General features: G+C 37.9%; 1 protein-coding gene across 4 annotated transcripts in view; it reads right to left on the bottom strand.

Annotated features, from left to right (window-relative positions):
• Nucleotides 1-13833, bottom strand: part of LOC127446586 (ubiquitin carboxyl-terminal hydrolase 43-like) — a 167411-nt gene that overhangs the window by 32530 nt on the left and 121048 nt on the right. For all 4 annotated transcript variants that reach the window (XM_051707626.1, XM_051707627.1, XM_051707628.1 and 1 more), the window contains exons 8-9: nt 10129-10237; nt 8420-8520 (exon numbers count right to left, since the gene is read on the bottom strand). In XM_051707626.1, coding sequence (XP_051563586.1) covers nt 8420-8520; nt 10129-10237 — 210 coding nt within the window. The remainder of the gene's footprint in view (nt 1-8419; nt 8521-10128; nt 10238-13833) is intronic.

The raw sequence follows: 13833 nt of genomic DNA, 5'->3' as shown, positions 1-13833 counted from the left end.
CCATCTCTTCATGTAATCCCAGACTGACTCGATGTTCAGTGGGGGGCTCTGTTGGGGTCATGCCATCTGTTACAGGGTTCCCTGTTCTTCTTTTCTGTTCTTTTATATTTGCAAAAGGAATGTTTGGGAGTCTAAAATGTATATTTCCTATTGACACACTCAAGCTGAAGCTATAAATAACCATCTTAAGACAAAGGTTTTTGTGAAACATCTTATGTACACTTTTGCACAGTACTGTAAATTCTATCATTTACACACCCTCATGTCATTCCACACCCATATGAGTTTCTATATTCTGCAAAACACAAAAAGAAAAATGTTGAATAATGTCACTCTTTTCAGCACAATGGCAGTGTATAGTGACTTTGCTTTCAAACTTCAAAAAGGATGCAAAAGTATCATTAAATTAGTCCATGCAACTTGTGCACCATGTTCCAAGTCTTCTGAAGACATACGATAGGATTTGATGAATATCAACCTCAAAATTTAAGTCATTATTCAGTGAAAATCTTTAAGTCTGTTGAACGTTTATGAGAGTACATGAGAAGCTTGTATACACTAGCTTGTACTTGAATGAAAATTCAGTCATTATTTAGTCACTGAATAATCACTGATGTTGTTCTAAACCTGTATGACCTTTCTTTTTTGAAACAAAAAGAGAAAAATTGGGGTAAATCTCCTGCTTGTTGTTCTCCATACAATGGCAGTGGATAGTGTCCATTTCTTCAAGCTTCAAAAGGACGCTATCTCGTGATAGGGGGGAGGGGGAATGGGGGTGCGTGAACTGCTGCTCACATGCATGATGGTGCACTGGAAAGCAACAGCTGGTCAAGATTTTCCACTAAATAATAAATTGGATTTTGGGTTTTTTCTCAGCAAACCTAATCGTATGCCTTCAGAACAAGACACAAGTCACATGTGGTTATTTATTAGACTTCTGAATGATAGTTTTGCATTCTATTGAAGCTTGAAGGGATGGGCGCTGTCCACTGCCATTGTATGGACAACAACAAGCAAGAGATTTTCCAAAATTTCTCCCTTTGTGTTCCGAAAAAGAACGGTTTTAGATCAACACGAGGGTGAATAAATAATAACAAATTTTAATTGTGGGTGAACTATCCCTTTAAACCACACACGTTAATATTGTGCATTGTAAAGTGCTGTGCTTCCGGTTGATTTTCACTGAATAATTATTTAAATTTGAAAGCTTGTTTCACACCAAACATTCATATGCAGGGTTTGAAATTAATGCCCGCCAACAGGCCAAATGCGGGTATTTCATACGCAGTGCTCATCTACCCAAAAACAGTTTGCAAGAATAGTGTCGTCTATGAGAATGCTGCAAATTATCTCAGACCATCTCAGAAGGTGCTCTGAGTTTAGTCCGCTTTATTTCCATGGAGTAGTTCCAGTTTTACATGCATTGTGAATGAAAATCTACAGGTTCACTTTATTTTGACATTGCTTAATTCTGAATATTTGTGGCTGTATGCACTGACATTAGATGAATTGCCATGTGTGTCATCATAATTCAGTACAGCCTCAGAAATGGTGCTTGAACAAGAAGTTTCTCTTCTGCGCTTGTCTACTCTTTAGCCTCCATTTGTAAGTTGAAAAATTATCGTAATGATAATAATAATAAAATGGTATTATATGTTATATTACAAAATAACATTATTTAACATTAACAGGTTAACAGGTTTTTGCACTGATATTTAGTTACACTGTGTGTGTGTGTGTGTGTGTGTGTGTGTGTGTGTATATATATATATATATATATATATATATATATATATATATATATATATATATATATTTGAAGTCAAAAGTTTACATACACCTTAGCCAAATACATTAAACTTTTTCACAATTCCTGACATTTAATTGTAGAAAACATTCCCTGTCTTAAGTCAGTTAGGATCACTATAGTAATATAGTAGTTAATAGTAGAGAGAATAATTTATTTCAGCTTTATTTCTTTCATCACATTCCCAGTGGGTCAGAAGTTTACACACACTTTGTTAGTATTTGGTAGTAGGGCTGGGTGATAGGACGATGTAATCGGATATCGACGATGTCTTACAAAGATCCCGATGCCAAAGAGACGATGATCGACAATATCAGGAAATGGCAAAACCATGGATCTGGGAAGTTGACAAATATATTAAACAGTGGCCAGGGTGTGAAACTAGCACCAGCCACCCGCAAAATGCAATGAGGCTGAATCAGGTTCGCAAGCTCCTTGTCCAAATGTATTTCATGCGCGGGTAATTTTGCTCATCTACCCGCAACAAGCGGATGACCTGTAAGACGTCTCAGAGTGACACATGACAAGAAATGCTCTTAGTCACAAAGACACACGCTTGAAGAAACACACTTTATTATATTTTTAAGATCAGAAAAAAAAATAAAAATGTCAATGCTCGTGTCTGACTCTCTGTTTGTTCAGAGGCGTGCAGCACGAGCCTGTCATGTGGAACAAGCACATGTAAAGAGTTCTCACATTTTTTCTCTTTTTCATTCATCTGAAAACTGTTTGCAAGAACAGTGTCGTCAGTGAGAATGCAGCAGATTATCTCCGATCATTTTGGGAGGTGCTTTGAGTTTAATTCGCTTTATTTCCTCGCGGTTTACATGCACTGCAGATTCCTACATGATGCAAATGGACAGTGATGGGTCGTTCATGAACGATTCGTTCATTTTAAACGAATATTTTAAGTGACTCAGAAGAACGAGTAGTCTCAGAGAGTGATTCGTTCATTTTGTGTTGGCCACGCATGTGCATTGCACAACCTCCGTTCTGTGAAAACTGCATAGGCGCTGCACAGGAAACAGAAATGAGTAGTTCACCTCTCAACTCTTTTGGTCCGAGTCGTTCGTTCTTTTGTCACGTGACAACCGTATACGCTATGCATTTCTCACACAGGAAACAGAAATGATTAGTTCACCTCTCGAGTCTTCTGGTCCGAGTCGTTCGTTATTTTGTCACATGACAGCCGTATACACTCTGCATTGCTCACACAGGAAACAGAAATGATTAGTTCACCCCTCGAGTCTTCAGGGGCACGTTCAATCTCAAAACTGTGTGCACCGTTTTGCTACGGTTTCCGGGTTGAACGACATGGCTTTGAGGTATGTTTTCTCGCGTTTGGTGGGTGTGTCAGAGATGTTACCCAATCAGCAGAGACGTGTATATAAACCCCGCCATATTAAAAAGGCAATGCGCACAATGGATCCAACTAAAGTCCTTTCCAAATGTGTCCACTGCAGCTTGGTGTATGCAACAATTGAAGACATTAGAAGAAATGTTTGCCTTTTCATCCTGAAATGCGAGGCAAATGTTGGATCACCATAATTAGAAACCACAGTTTCCACATATCCCTTCACTCGAATTGGGATGTTCTCTGCTATTCTGGACGGCAAGGGCAGTAACTGTAACATCAAGCATATTTTATAGTATTAAACACGTATTTAAACAGATTTAATATGAAAATTCTTCGAAAAGAACGCAAAGAATGGCCTTCTCAGCTGCAATAGCTGCAACGCTTGCGTAACACAACAGGGTGTTCAACGCATCACCGTTTCCATTGAAATAAACATTTTGCTACGTTTTGTCAGGGCTGAATGTGCCCCTGGTCCGAGACGTTCAATGACGTGCTTCCTGACTCCTCCACGTGACGCGTGACCTTATCAACGATCTTATGTCAAACCTCTTATGAGCGCACATCACAGAGATGTACAGAAGTGAACATTTGTAGTTAAAAAGTATATAAGTATTGTTTTGTTTCTCAAAATAATAAATCGTTTGGGTTCAGAAGAACTTTATTTGTCTACTGGAGTCGTGTGGATTATTTTGATGCACCCTAAATATGCATTTCGGACCGTCAAAAAATGGAGTACATTCACTTGCATTGTTTAGAGGAGGAGGCCTGAAATGAAATCTTAAAAGTCTGTTTTGATGAAGAAAAAAACTCAGATACATCTTGGATGGCCTGAGGGTGAGTAAATTATCAGCAAATGTTCATTTTTGGGTGAACTATTCCTTTAATGCAGCTGGTGGCCACACCAGATACTGACTCTTACTTTTGATTTTGACCCCCCTTTGTTCAGGGACATATTATTCCATTTCTGTTAGTCACATGTCTGTGAAACAGTTTATGTCTTAGTTGTTGAATCTTTTTATGTTCATACAAATATTTACACATGTTAAGTTTGCTGAAATTAAAAGCAGTTGAAAGTGAGAGGACGTTTCTTTTTTTGCTGAGTTTATATATATATATATATATATATATATATATATATATATATATATATATATATATATAAACACACACACACTGATCAGCCACAACATTAAAACCACTGACAGGTGAAGTGAATAACATTTATTATCTCATTGGGATATATTAGGCAGCAATTGAACAGTCAGTTCTTGAATTTCATGTGTTGGAAGCAGGAAAAATGGGCAAGTGTAAGGATCTGAGCGAGTTTGACACAGGCCAAATTGTGATGGCTAGACGACTGGGTCAGAGCATCTCCAAAACGGCAGGTCTTGTGGGGTGTTCCTGGTATGCAGTGGTTAGTACCTACCAAAAGTGGTCCAAGGAAGGACAACCGGTGAACCGCCAACAGGGACATGGGCGCCCAAGGCTCATTGATGCGCGTGGGGAGCGAAGGTTAGCCCATCTGGTCTGATCCCACAGAAGAGCTACTGTAGCAAAATTGCTGAAAAACTTAATGTTGGCCATGATATAAAGGTGTCAGAACACACAGTGCATCGCAGCTTGCTGCATATGGGGCTGCGTAGCAGCAGACCTGTCAGAGTGCCCATGCTGATGCCTGTCCACCACCGAAAGTGCCTACAATGGGCACGTGAATGTCAGAACTGGACCATGGAGCAATGGGAGAAGGTGGCCTGGTTTGATGAATCACGTTTTCTTTTAAATCATGTGGACGGCCGGGTGCATGTGTGTTGTTTACCTGGGGAAGAGATGGCAGCAGGATGCACCATGAGAAGAAGGCAGGCCGGTGGACGCAGTGTGATGCTCTGGGAAATGTTCTGCTGGGAAACCTTGGGTCTTGGCATTCATGTGGGTGTTACTTTGACATGTACCACATACCTAAAAATTGTAATGCGCCCTCCCACACTGCAATAATTGTTCAGGAATGGTTTAAGCAACTTGACAAAGAGTTCAAGGTGTTGACTTGGCCTCCATATTCCCCAGATCTCAATCCGATTGAGCATCCATGGGATATGCAGCACCAACTAGTCTGATCCATTGAGGCCCCATCTCGCAACTTACAGGACTTAAAGGATCTGCTGCTAATGTCTTGGTGCCAGATACCACAGGACACTTTCAGAGGTCTTGTGGAGCCTCGAAGAGTCAGAGCTGTTTTGGCGGCATGAGGGGAACCTACAAGATATTAAGCGGGTGGTTTTAATGTTGTGGCTGATCGGTATATATATATATATATATATATATATATATATATATATATATATTAAGTATACAGTATATACTCTCACTTAGCACTATAGGAACACCTCTTCACCTACTTACTCATGCGATTATCTAATCAGCCAATCATGTGGCAGCACTGCAATGCATAAAATAATGCAGATACAGGTCAGGAGCTTCAGTTAGGGTTAATGTTCACATCAACCATCAGAATGGGGAAAAAAATTATTTCAGTGATTTCGACCATGGCATGATTGTTGGTGCCAGACAGGCTGGTTTGAGTATTTCTTTAACTGCTGATCTCTTGGGATTTTCATGCACAACAGTCTCTAGAGTTTACTCAGAATGGTGCCAAAAACAAAAAACATTCAGTGAGCAGCAGTTCTGCAGATGGAAATGCCTTGTTGATGACAGAAGTCAAAGAAGAATGGCCAGGGCTGCGTTTCCCAAAAGCATCTCAAGCTTAAGTTGATCGCTGTTGGCGCCAATGGTTTCTATGATCTACTTAGGCTTACGATGCTTTTGGGAAACATAGCCTAGATGTGTTCAAGCTGCAGAAAGGCTATGGTAACTCAAGTGATCACTCTGAACAATTGTAGTTTGCAGAATAGTATCTCAGAATACACAGCATGTCAAACCTTGAGGCGGATGGGCTACAACAGCAGAAGACCATGTCAGGCACTTTATTAGGACCACAGTGTTCCTAATAAAGTGCTTAGTGAGTGTAAATACATATATATATATATATATATATATATATATATATATATATATATATATATATATATATATATATATATATATATATACAGGTGCATCTCAATAAATTAGAATGTCATGGAAAAGTTCATTTATTTCAGTAATTCAACTCAAATTGTGAAACTCGTGTATTAAATAAATTCAGTGCACACAGACTGAAGTAGTTTAAGTCTTTGGTTCTTTTAATTGTGATGATTTTGGCTCACATTTAACAAAAACCCACCAATTCACTATCTCAACAAATTAGAATACATCATAAGACCAATAAAAAAAACATTTTTAGTTAATTGTTGGCCTTCTGGAAAGTATGTTCATTTACTGTATATGTACTCAATACTTGGTAGGGGCTCCTTTTGCTTTAATTACTGCCTCAATTCGGCATGGCATGGAGGTGATCAGTTTGTGGCACTGCTGAGGTGGTATGGAAGCCCAGGTTTCTTTGACAGTGGCCTTCAGCTCATCTGCATTTTTTGGTCTCTTGTTTCTCGTTTTCCTCTTGACAATACCCCATAGATTCTCTATGGGGTTCAGGTCTGGTGAGTTTGCTGGCCAGTCAAGCACACCAACACCATGGTCATTTAACCAACTTTTGGTGCTTTTGGCAGTGTGGGCAGGTGCCAAATCCTGCTGGAAAATGAAATCAGCATCTTTAAAAAGCTGGTCAGCAGAAGGAAGCATGAAGTGCTCCAAAATTTCTTGGTAAACGGGTGCAGTGACTTTGGTTTTCAAAAAACACAATGGACCAACACCAGCAGATGACACTGCACCCCAAATCATCACAGACTGTGGAAACTTAACACTGGACTTCAAGCAACTTGGGCTATGAGCTTCTCCACCCTTCCTCCAGACTCTAGGACCTTGGTTTCCAAATGAAATACAAAACTTGCTCTCATCTGAAAAGAGGACTTTGGACCACTGGGCAACAGTCCAGTTCTTCTTCTCCTTAGCCCAGGTAAGACGCCTCTGACGTTGTCTGTGGTTCAGGAGTGGCTTAACAAGAGGAATACGACAACTGTAGACAAATTCCTTGACACGTCTGTGTGTGGTGGCTCTTGATGCCTTGACCCCAGCCTCAGTCCATTCCTTGTGAAGTTCACCCAAATTCTTGAATCGATTTTGCTTGACAATCCTCATAAGGCTGCGGTTCTCTCGGTTGGTTATGCATCTTTTTCTTCCACACTTTTTCCTTCCACTCAACTTTCTGTTAACATGCTTGGATACAGCACTCTGTGAACAGCCAGCTTCTTTGGCAATGAATGTTTGTGGCTTACCCTCCTTGTAAAGGGTGTCAATTATTGTCTTCTGGACAACTGTCAGATCAGCAGTCTTCCCCATGATTGTGTAGCCTAGTGAACCAAACTGAGAGACCATTTTGAAGGCTCAGGAAACCTTTGCAGTTGTTTTGAGTTGATTAGCTGATTGGCATGTCACTATATTCTAATTTGTTGAGATAGTGAATTGGTGGGTTTTTGTTAAATGTGAGCCAAAATCATTACAATTAAAAGAACCAAAGACTTAAACTACTTCAGTCTGTGTGCATTGAATTTATTTAATACACGAGTTTCACAATTTGAGTTGAATTACTGAAATAAATGAACTTTTCCACGACATTCTAATTTATTGAGATGCACCTGTATATATATTGTCTGAAAATTAAAGTGGCTGGTAGGCTAAAAATTTTATTTCATTACCCTGAACGTATGCCTTCAGAAGTCTTGGAATCTGACACACAAGGCTACATTGATTATACTTTTGGATGCTTTTTAACACTTGAAAGTGGAGTCAATATCCACTACCACTGTACTGAAAAAAGAGGGACAAGGACATTATTCACAATTTCTCCTTCTGTGTTTTGCAGAAGAAAAAAAAGTCATATAGGTTTGGAATGACATGGTTGTGAGTATATGACAGAATTTTCATTTTTGGGTGAACTTTTCCTTTAAATTAGATTCTGAATACAGATTTTGCTGTCATTAAAGCTTTGGGACATACAAATAATTTTAGTTATTTTGAAAGTTAATTTCTTAATTCAGCTTTTCATTTAAATTGTTATGCTAATAATATAATTTGTAACAAAACATTTTTTTTATTCAATTACAAAATTGCAAAATAGAAGATTTTCACAAGTTGAGTTCAAAATACTTTTAAACCCCACTGTGTATTCATTGTTTTGTTTTTCTGATGTGATTTGGTGGGCTCACCTGTCCACGGTTGGATGGCACAGTGGTCTGCTGTCGTGAGGAGACAGGTAACTGCAGGAAGCTGACCCACCCACCACACGGATCTTAAACAGTTCACTTGTCTGTTAGGATAAAATAAAGTGACTTATCACAAATACAATGCAAAGTTAATGAGGCCCTCCATGTTCAGCTTGATTTAACTAAAAAAGAAAATAGATTTGGTTAAAAGAGTTTTAAAAGAAGGTATTTGTTTCAATGAGCTAAAAAGGACCACTCTCTTTGTCTGGCAATGTAAGCAGCATGAGTTATAATGGAACTGGGAGAAACATCATGCTTTAAAGGTGCAATTTAAAACAGAACTAGAGCAAAATGGAGCTGCACTCAAGCATAGAGAGATAAATTAAAGATTTAATAGGAACCAAACAGCAGATGAAAAAGGCAGCATTCTTTTGTTTGAGAAGTGATTGTATATTGGTCTTTTAATTTATTATCCACTGAAGACATTACAACAGTACAATTCCACTCTCTGCAGTTCTGGCCAACCTGTTGTACTGAACCTTTTAAGAACATTGGTTCTCAACTGGTTTTGCTTCACAACTGAGATTTAACATTGAAGATCAAGTGACGATCCAATACAGTAAGGTCAACAGAAATGTAAAACATTTAATTTTACTTTTACTATTACATATCACGAAGTGCAAAGGCCCAACAACATGCAATAGATTTTACATGAAATAAACTAGGAAAATGTACAGTTTTGATTTCAAAATGTATTTTGAATTTCGTTTGTTTCATACTATAAGCAGCCAATAATTCACCACACACTCACACCAAACATTGTGATATACACAAAACATGTTTATCTGCAAGTTGTCTTGGCTATATTTTTTCAGTTTTGTTCATGTTTTTTAATAATGTAAACCAACCTGTCCATGTTGGTATCAACCTAATTTGGCAAGCTTCTACCAAGTGGCAGATGGATTTGGTCAAAATACTGTGGCCTTTGACGTTGACAACAAAATATATGGTAAGTATTTTCTCCAGTTTCAAAGACTGGTTAGAATACATGTCTTAGTGTTTAGATGATAAAGTACTAAAATTTTCTGACTGCGTTTTGTATCTAATCCATATGAATAATGTTCCTTAATTTGATAAATTCTACTGATGTGATTTAAAATGTGTTTTGGTGCTCTAGATGATTTATTGACTTTGCAGACATTTTAAAGAATGTTAAATCTTCAACAAGAATCTCTTTTTTTGTGTGTGAAACAGATATTTAAGTGACCTTCAGAGGGCAGTGTTGGCACATAACCCTTGCAGCTATGTACAGTATAATGACAGTTCTGGATATTAAAACTTAAACTTAATTTAAAACTAATCAAACACTTTACCATGTATGGCTGACAAATGGACCCATAACCTCTTAATATAAAGAGCACAGTTGTTCTTATTCAGCAAGTAACATTAACAGGTGTTTTTAATTACCTATACTCAAGCACATCTCTCTATTTCTCCCCATCTCCTGTATACAACTCATTAATCTGTATGATTATCCTCCTCCCATGTGCATATTTAAGCTTGCAGGGAGAGTGGTGTCTCAATTACTGATAGGCTTCAGTGATAATAAAGGGATTCTGCATCCCGTAATTACCCACTCTAACCGAAACACTTGCAGCCAACCCCCAAAACCCCAGAGACTAAGTGTTAATCTAAGATCAACTCACACTCACCTTTACAATCATGTTTTTTTTAAATAAGTAAAGCTTGTTGCAGACACTCTTTTGCAGTTGATCCCAAGAAAGAGTCCTCTCTACTCTCATCAGGAAGGGAGGGCCAAACCTGGAGAGAAACAGAGAAAGTCATGCTGCATGTCTGGAGTGATATAATTACTTTTCTTTTTTTGCTGAGTGACCATGGAGCTGTCTTACTTTCTCTTAAAGGAAGAGAGCAAACAGAATAGCAAAAATTATGTTTCTAAAAAGGCTTTCCCAATGCTCCTACCACCATTTCTGCCCCACCCCACTTCTGTTATCATTCAGACAAACTAGTCAATTTCAAGATAACCAGATTACAGGTAGTCCAGCCCAAAACTCATGCCATTGGCTAAGGCAGAAGGTGACAGAAGCTGAGTGGCAATGTTTTGAAAGTGCCACAAAGTGCTTATTGGTAGTTGACATTTTTGAAAATTTGACATGTAATGTTGTCTCATTAGAATTGGTAATCATTCATGCAAGATGGCCAAATCGTAAGATATCATACAACTAGGTTCATATGAAAACGTACGACTTTTAGATCAACCAATCAAACAAAAATAATTTAAAATCAATACTATACAGGCATCAAATTTTATCTAGCCTCCTATCTAGCACTTTATTTTAAAGGTGCACTCAGTAACATTTGTCTTTGTGTCATCTTGGACTTACACTAACACCTAGCTGCTTGGATGCAGCATCATTTAATATCAATAGTTTTCAGTTTCAGATGCCACTGTAGAAATTTTGTATTCACTGTCAGCCATGATTACTTTACTCAGTGAGTGAAAGTGTCAAATAACAGGACGGTTGCTGAGATTATGCTAACAGTATTCGGCAGGTCATGTGATTCTAACATGGCAGCCCCCATGTGCAGACCTTCTCTGTGTAGAATAAAACAGCTTTTATAAGGTTACTGATATGACTTGAGTCTTCATTTTAATGTGAGTGGTCATGATTTCCTACATACTATATTGCAAAATTACAATTCATGTCTTTAGGAGTTAAACTTTTTTAATGAGGAAAACAATTACTAAGTGCACCTTTAAGAAAGGAAACGTCTGTGAATAAATTTGGTTACTCATTCCATATTTATTTAGGATATAGAATACAAATGACTGATGTATGTCAGTAATACGCTTCTCTCTTCTCGTTCCAAACCCAATTTATTCCTTTTTTCCGTGGTGCACTAAAGTTATTTTTCTATACAAATGGTTAGGTTTAGGGTTTGGTTAAGGGGTTAGACTTAATGTTTAGGATTAGGTTTGGGTTAGGGGTAAAACTTATAAATAATAATAACATTTATTTTTTATTATTTTATTTTTCTCCATGGCAATAAAAAGGTCATACGTTTTGTACAAGCCAACTTGTGCGGTTTCTTATGAATTCGCCATATCATATTATTATTACGCTTTGTCATGAGACCGGTTTGTGTCCTCCAGTTTGCCATGCAACACTCCATCAATCTAGTTTAATCCTTGTGTTGTATTAGTTTGTGTTAACACCTTTTGTGTTCCTGGTCAAAAATGACCGGCCCACTAAGATTGTTCATAAATCTCTCATTATACATATATTATCCCAAGATACTGCATCAGATCTTTATGTCAACATCTTTTTTAGTGATTATAATAGGTTTTGTACTTCTTTTTTGAACATATTTTTTAAAATATATATTTTTTTATTGATAGAAGGATTATTGATCGTTGGAAAGGTCTCAATTAGTAAAATGCAATGAGCAAATTTGTTTCACTCAAAGGCCAAACTGCAGTGAGTATAAGTGCATCCCACTGACACTCATACATATAATAAACAGGAGTGTCTTTTTGTCACGTTTTTCCTTATTACTTCCTGAAACATACATATAACATAGACACTGCAACTAACAGCACACTATCCCAATTCAAACAAGCCCAAACACATACATATGATAAGTGGATCTTGAAATATTCCTCAAAGAGTGTACATGGAAAGACAATGCACAAAAGGGCGCTCAACACACATTGTGTGTGTGCATGTGTGTGTGCGTGCACATGTCTGAGGTCTTTGTGTGCAAACACACATCCACATAAGTGCTCGTCTAAAATATTAGGATGCTCCTGAAAAACGTAATATTTTGTAGTCTAATCCATTCATTTCCAATGGCTGGTCACTTTAGACTGGGAACACCACAGGTGTAACAAAGTAAAATGACACCAATAAAATTTTATGAAAAGTATATTAAAAAAAATTGTGTTTAGATGCCCTGTGTGAACAAAGTCATGGAATTTTATTCCAACTAGATGAAATAAACTACAGTTTTCAGAAAGGTCAGTTTTACATGGTGTGTAAAATGTATCACACAGTAGGACCATTACAAATGAACTAGTGAAGGCAAAAAGGTAATTAAAAATGGTTGAAAAACCTCCAATATTCCCTTATACATTCATATAAATTAACCTTAAGTCTGAATGTTGACAAAAATCTGTAAACACATTATGTGCCAACTACCCTTACACTCTTTAGGGAAATCAACCTATGAATGGATAGTTGTCTGTGCACATTAAACTGGGAAAGGATCAAATTAATATATCTTTCACTGCAGTAAATCAGAAAGAGAAGTTCCCTATCAAATGTGTGCCAGAGGCATCTGCCATTCAGTCACAGAACACAAACACTTTTTCTCTCTCTCTCTTCCTTAGGCCCTAAAATGTCATCTTGACATTTCTAGGTGTTTCAGGGGAATACCAGTCATCTGTTTCCACCTGTAGCCCTGCATCCATGGGTGAGGGAGCGAGACAGTGCAGAGCTTTGATTGACAGCTGAAGGTTAGTGACTAGGACAGTGGCAGATGCAACACTCCCTAGATTCCAGATAATCAGTGCTGGAGGACAAGGGTGCCTGCAAGATTTCATCTGAGGTTTCACACAGAAATTTGCCTTGTACAACCTTATATCTAGGGGAGTCTGGGGGCATGCTCCCCCGGCAGAATTTTTTTGCAAAAACAACACCAAAGCATTTAATTCTGGTGACTTTGAGAAAGCATTTTTTTATCTCCAGTATGAGTAGCTTTCATGTAACTATTGACAAACGCATTTCTTCCAGTAACCGTTCAGAACAGACGTGTTCTCGTGCTAAAACAGCAAAACGCACCACAATGAATAGAGCAGAATGCAGGTGTCCCGAGACTAGTTATTTTTATATAAAGTTATTTTTAACTTGAAGCGGCTTCTAAAAATGCATCGTTCCCATGAGAGATCCTAAAAACACAGTGATACATGATGCAGTTGTCAAAAGACATCCATCTAGCGAATGTTTACGTGGAAAACGTTCTGTTTGAACAGCCCCTTGTTCACATGACACAGCACTAGCTGAAGTTACTTCTCAGTTACCTCTCAGAAAGACAGCCTTTTGTCTCAGTTGATTGTATTCAGCGTTGTTTGTTCTCTGTATTCGTAAATATCCTGATGTTGTTTTACTGTCCAAGAAACCACTCCAAATGATTCCATGAGAGCGCTCCAAACGAATTGTACGGAATTACGAATCGTTTCAGACCGTTCACTGAAAAGAACCGACTCAAAATAATTATTTATTCACAAATTTTCATCGCTAGTTCTTTTAAACTGCCACGGGACACACTTCCTGACTGATTAAATATTCTGAGAGTAAATATTTCTCATGTCAGTTGGAGCGCTCATGGTACGCACA

This window comes from Myxocyprinus asiaticus, chromosome 9 (assembly GCF_019703515.2).
Source record: "Myxocyprinus asiaticus isolate MX2 ecotype Aquarium Trade chromosome 9, UBuf_Myxa_2, whole genome shotgun sequence".
NCBI lineage: Eukaryota > Metazoa > Chordata > Actinopteri > Cypriniformes > Catostomidae > Myxocyprinus > Myxocyprinus asiaticus.
This window is presented reverse-complemented; position numbering and strand designations above follow the sequence as displayed.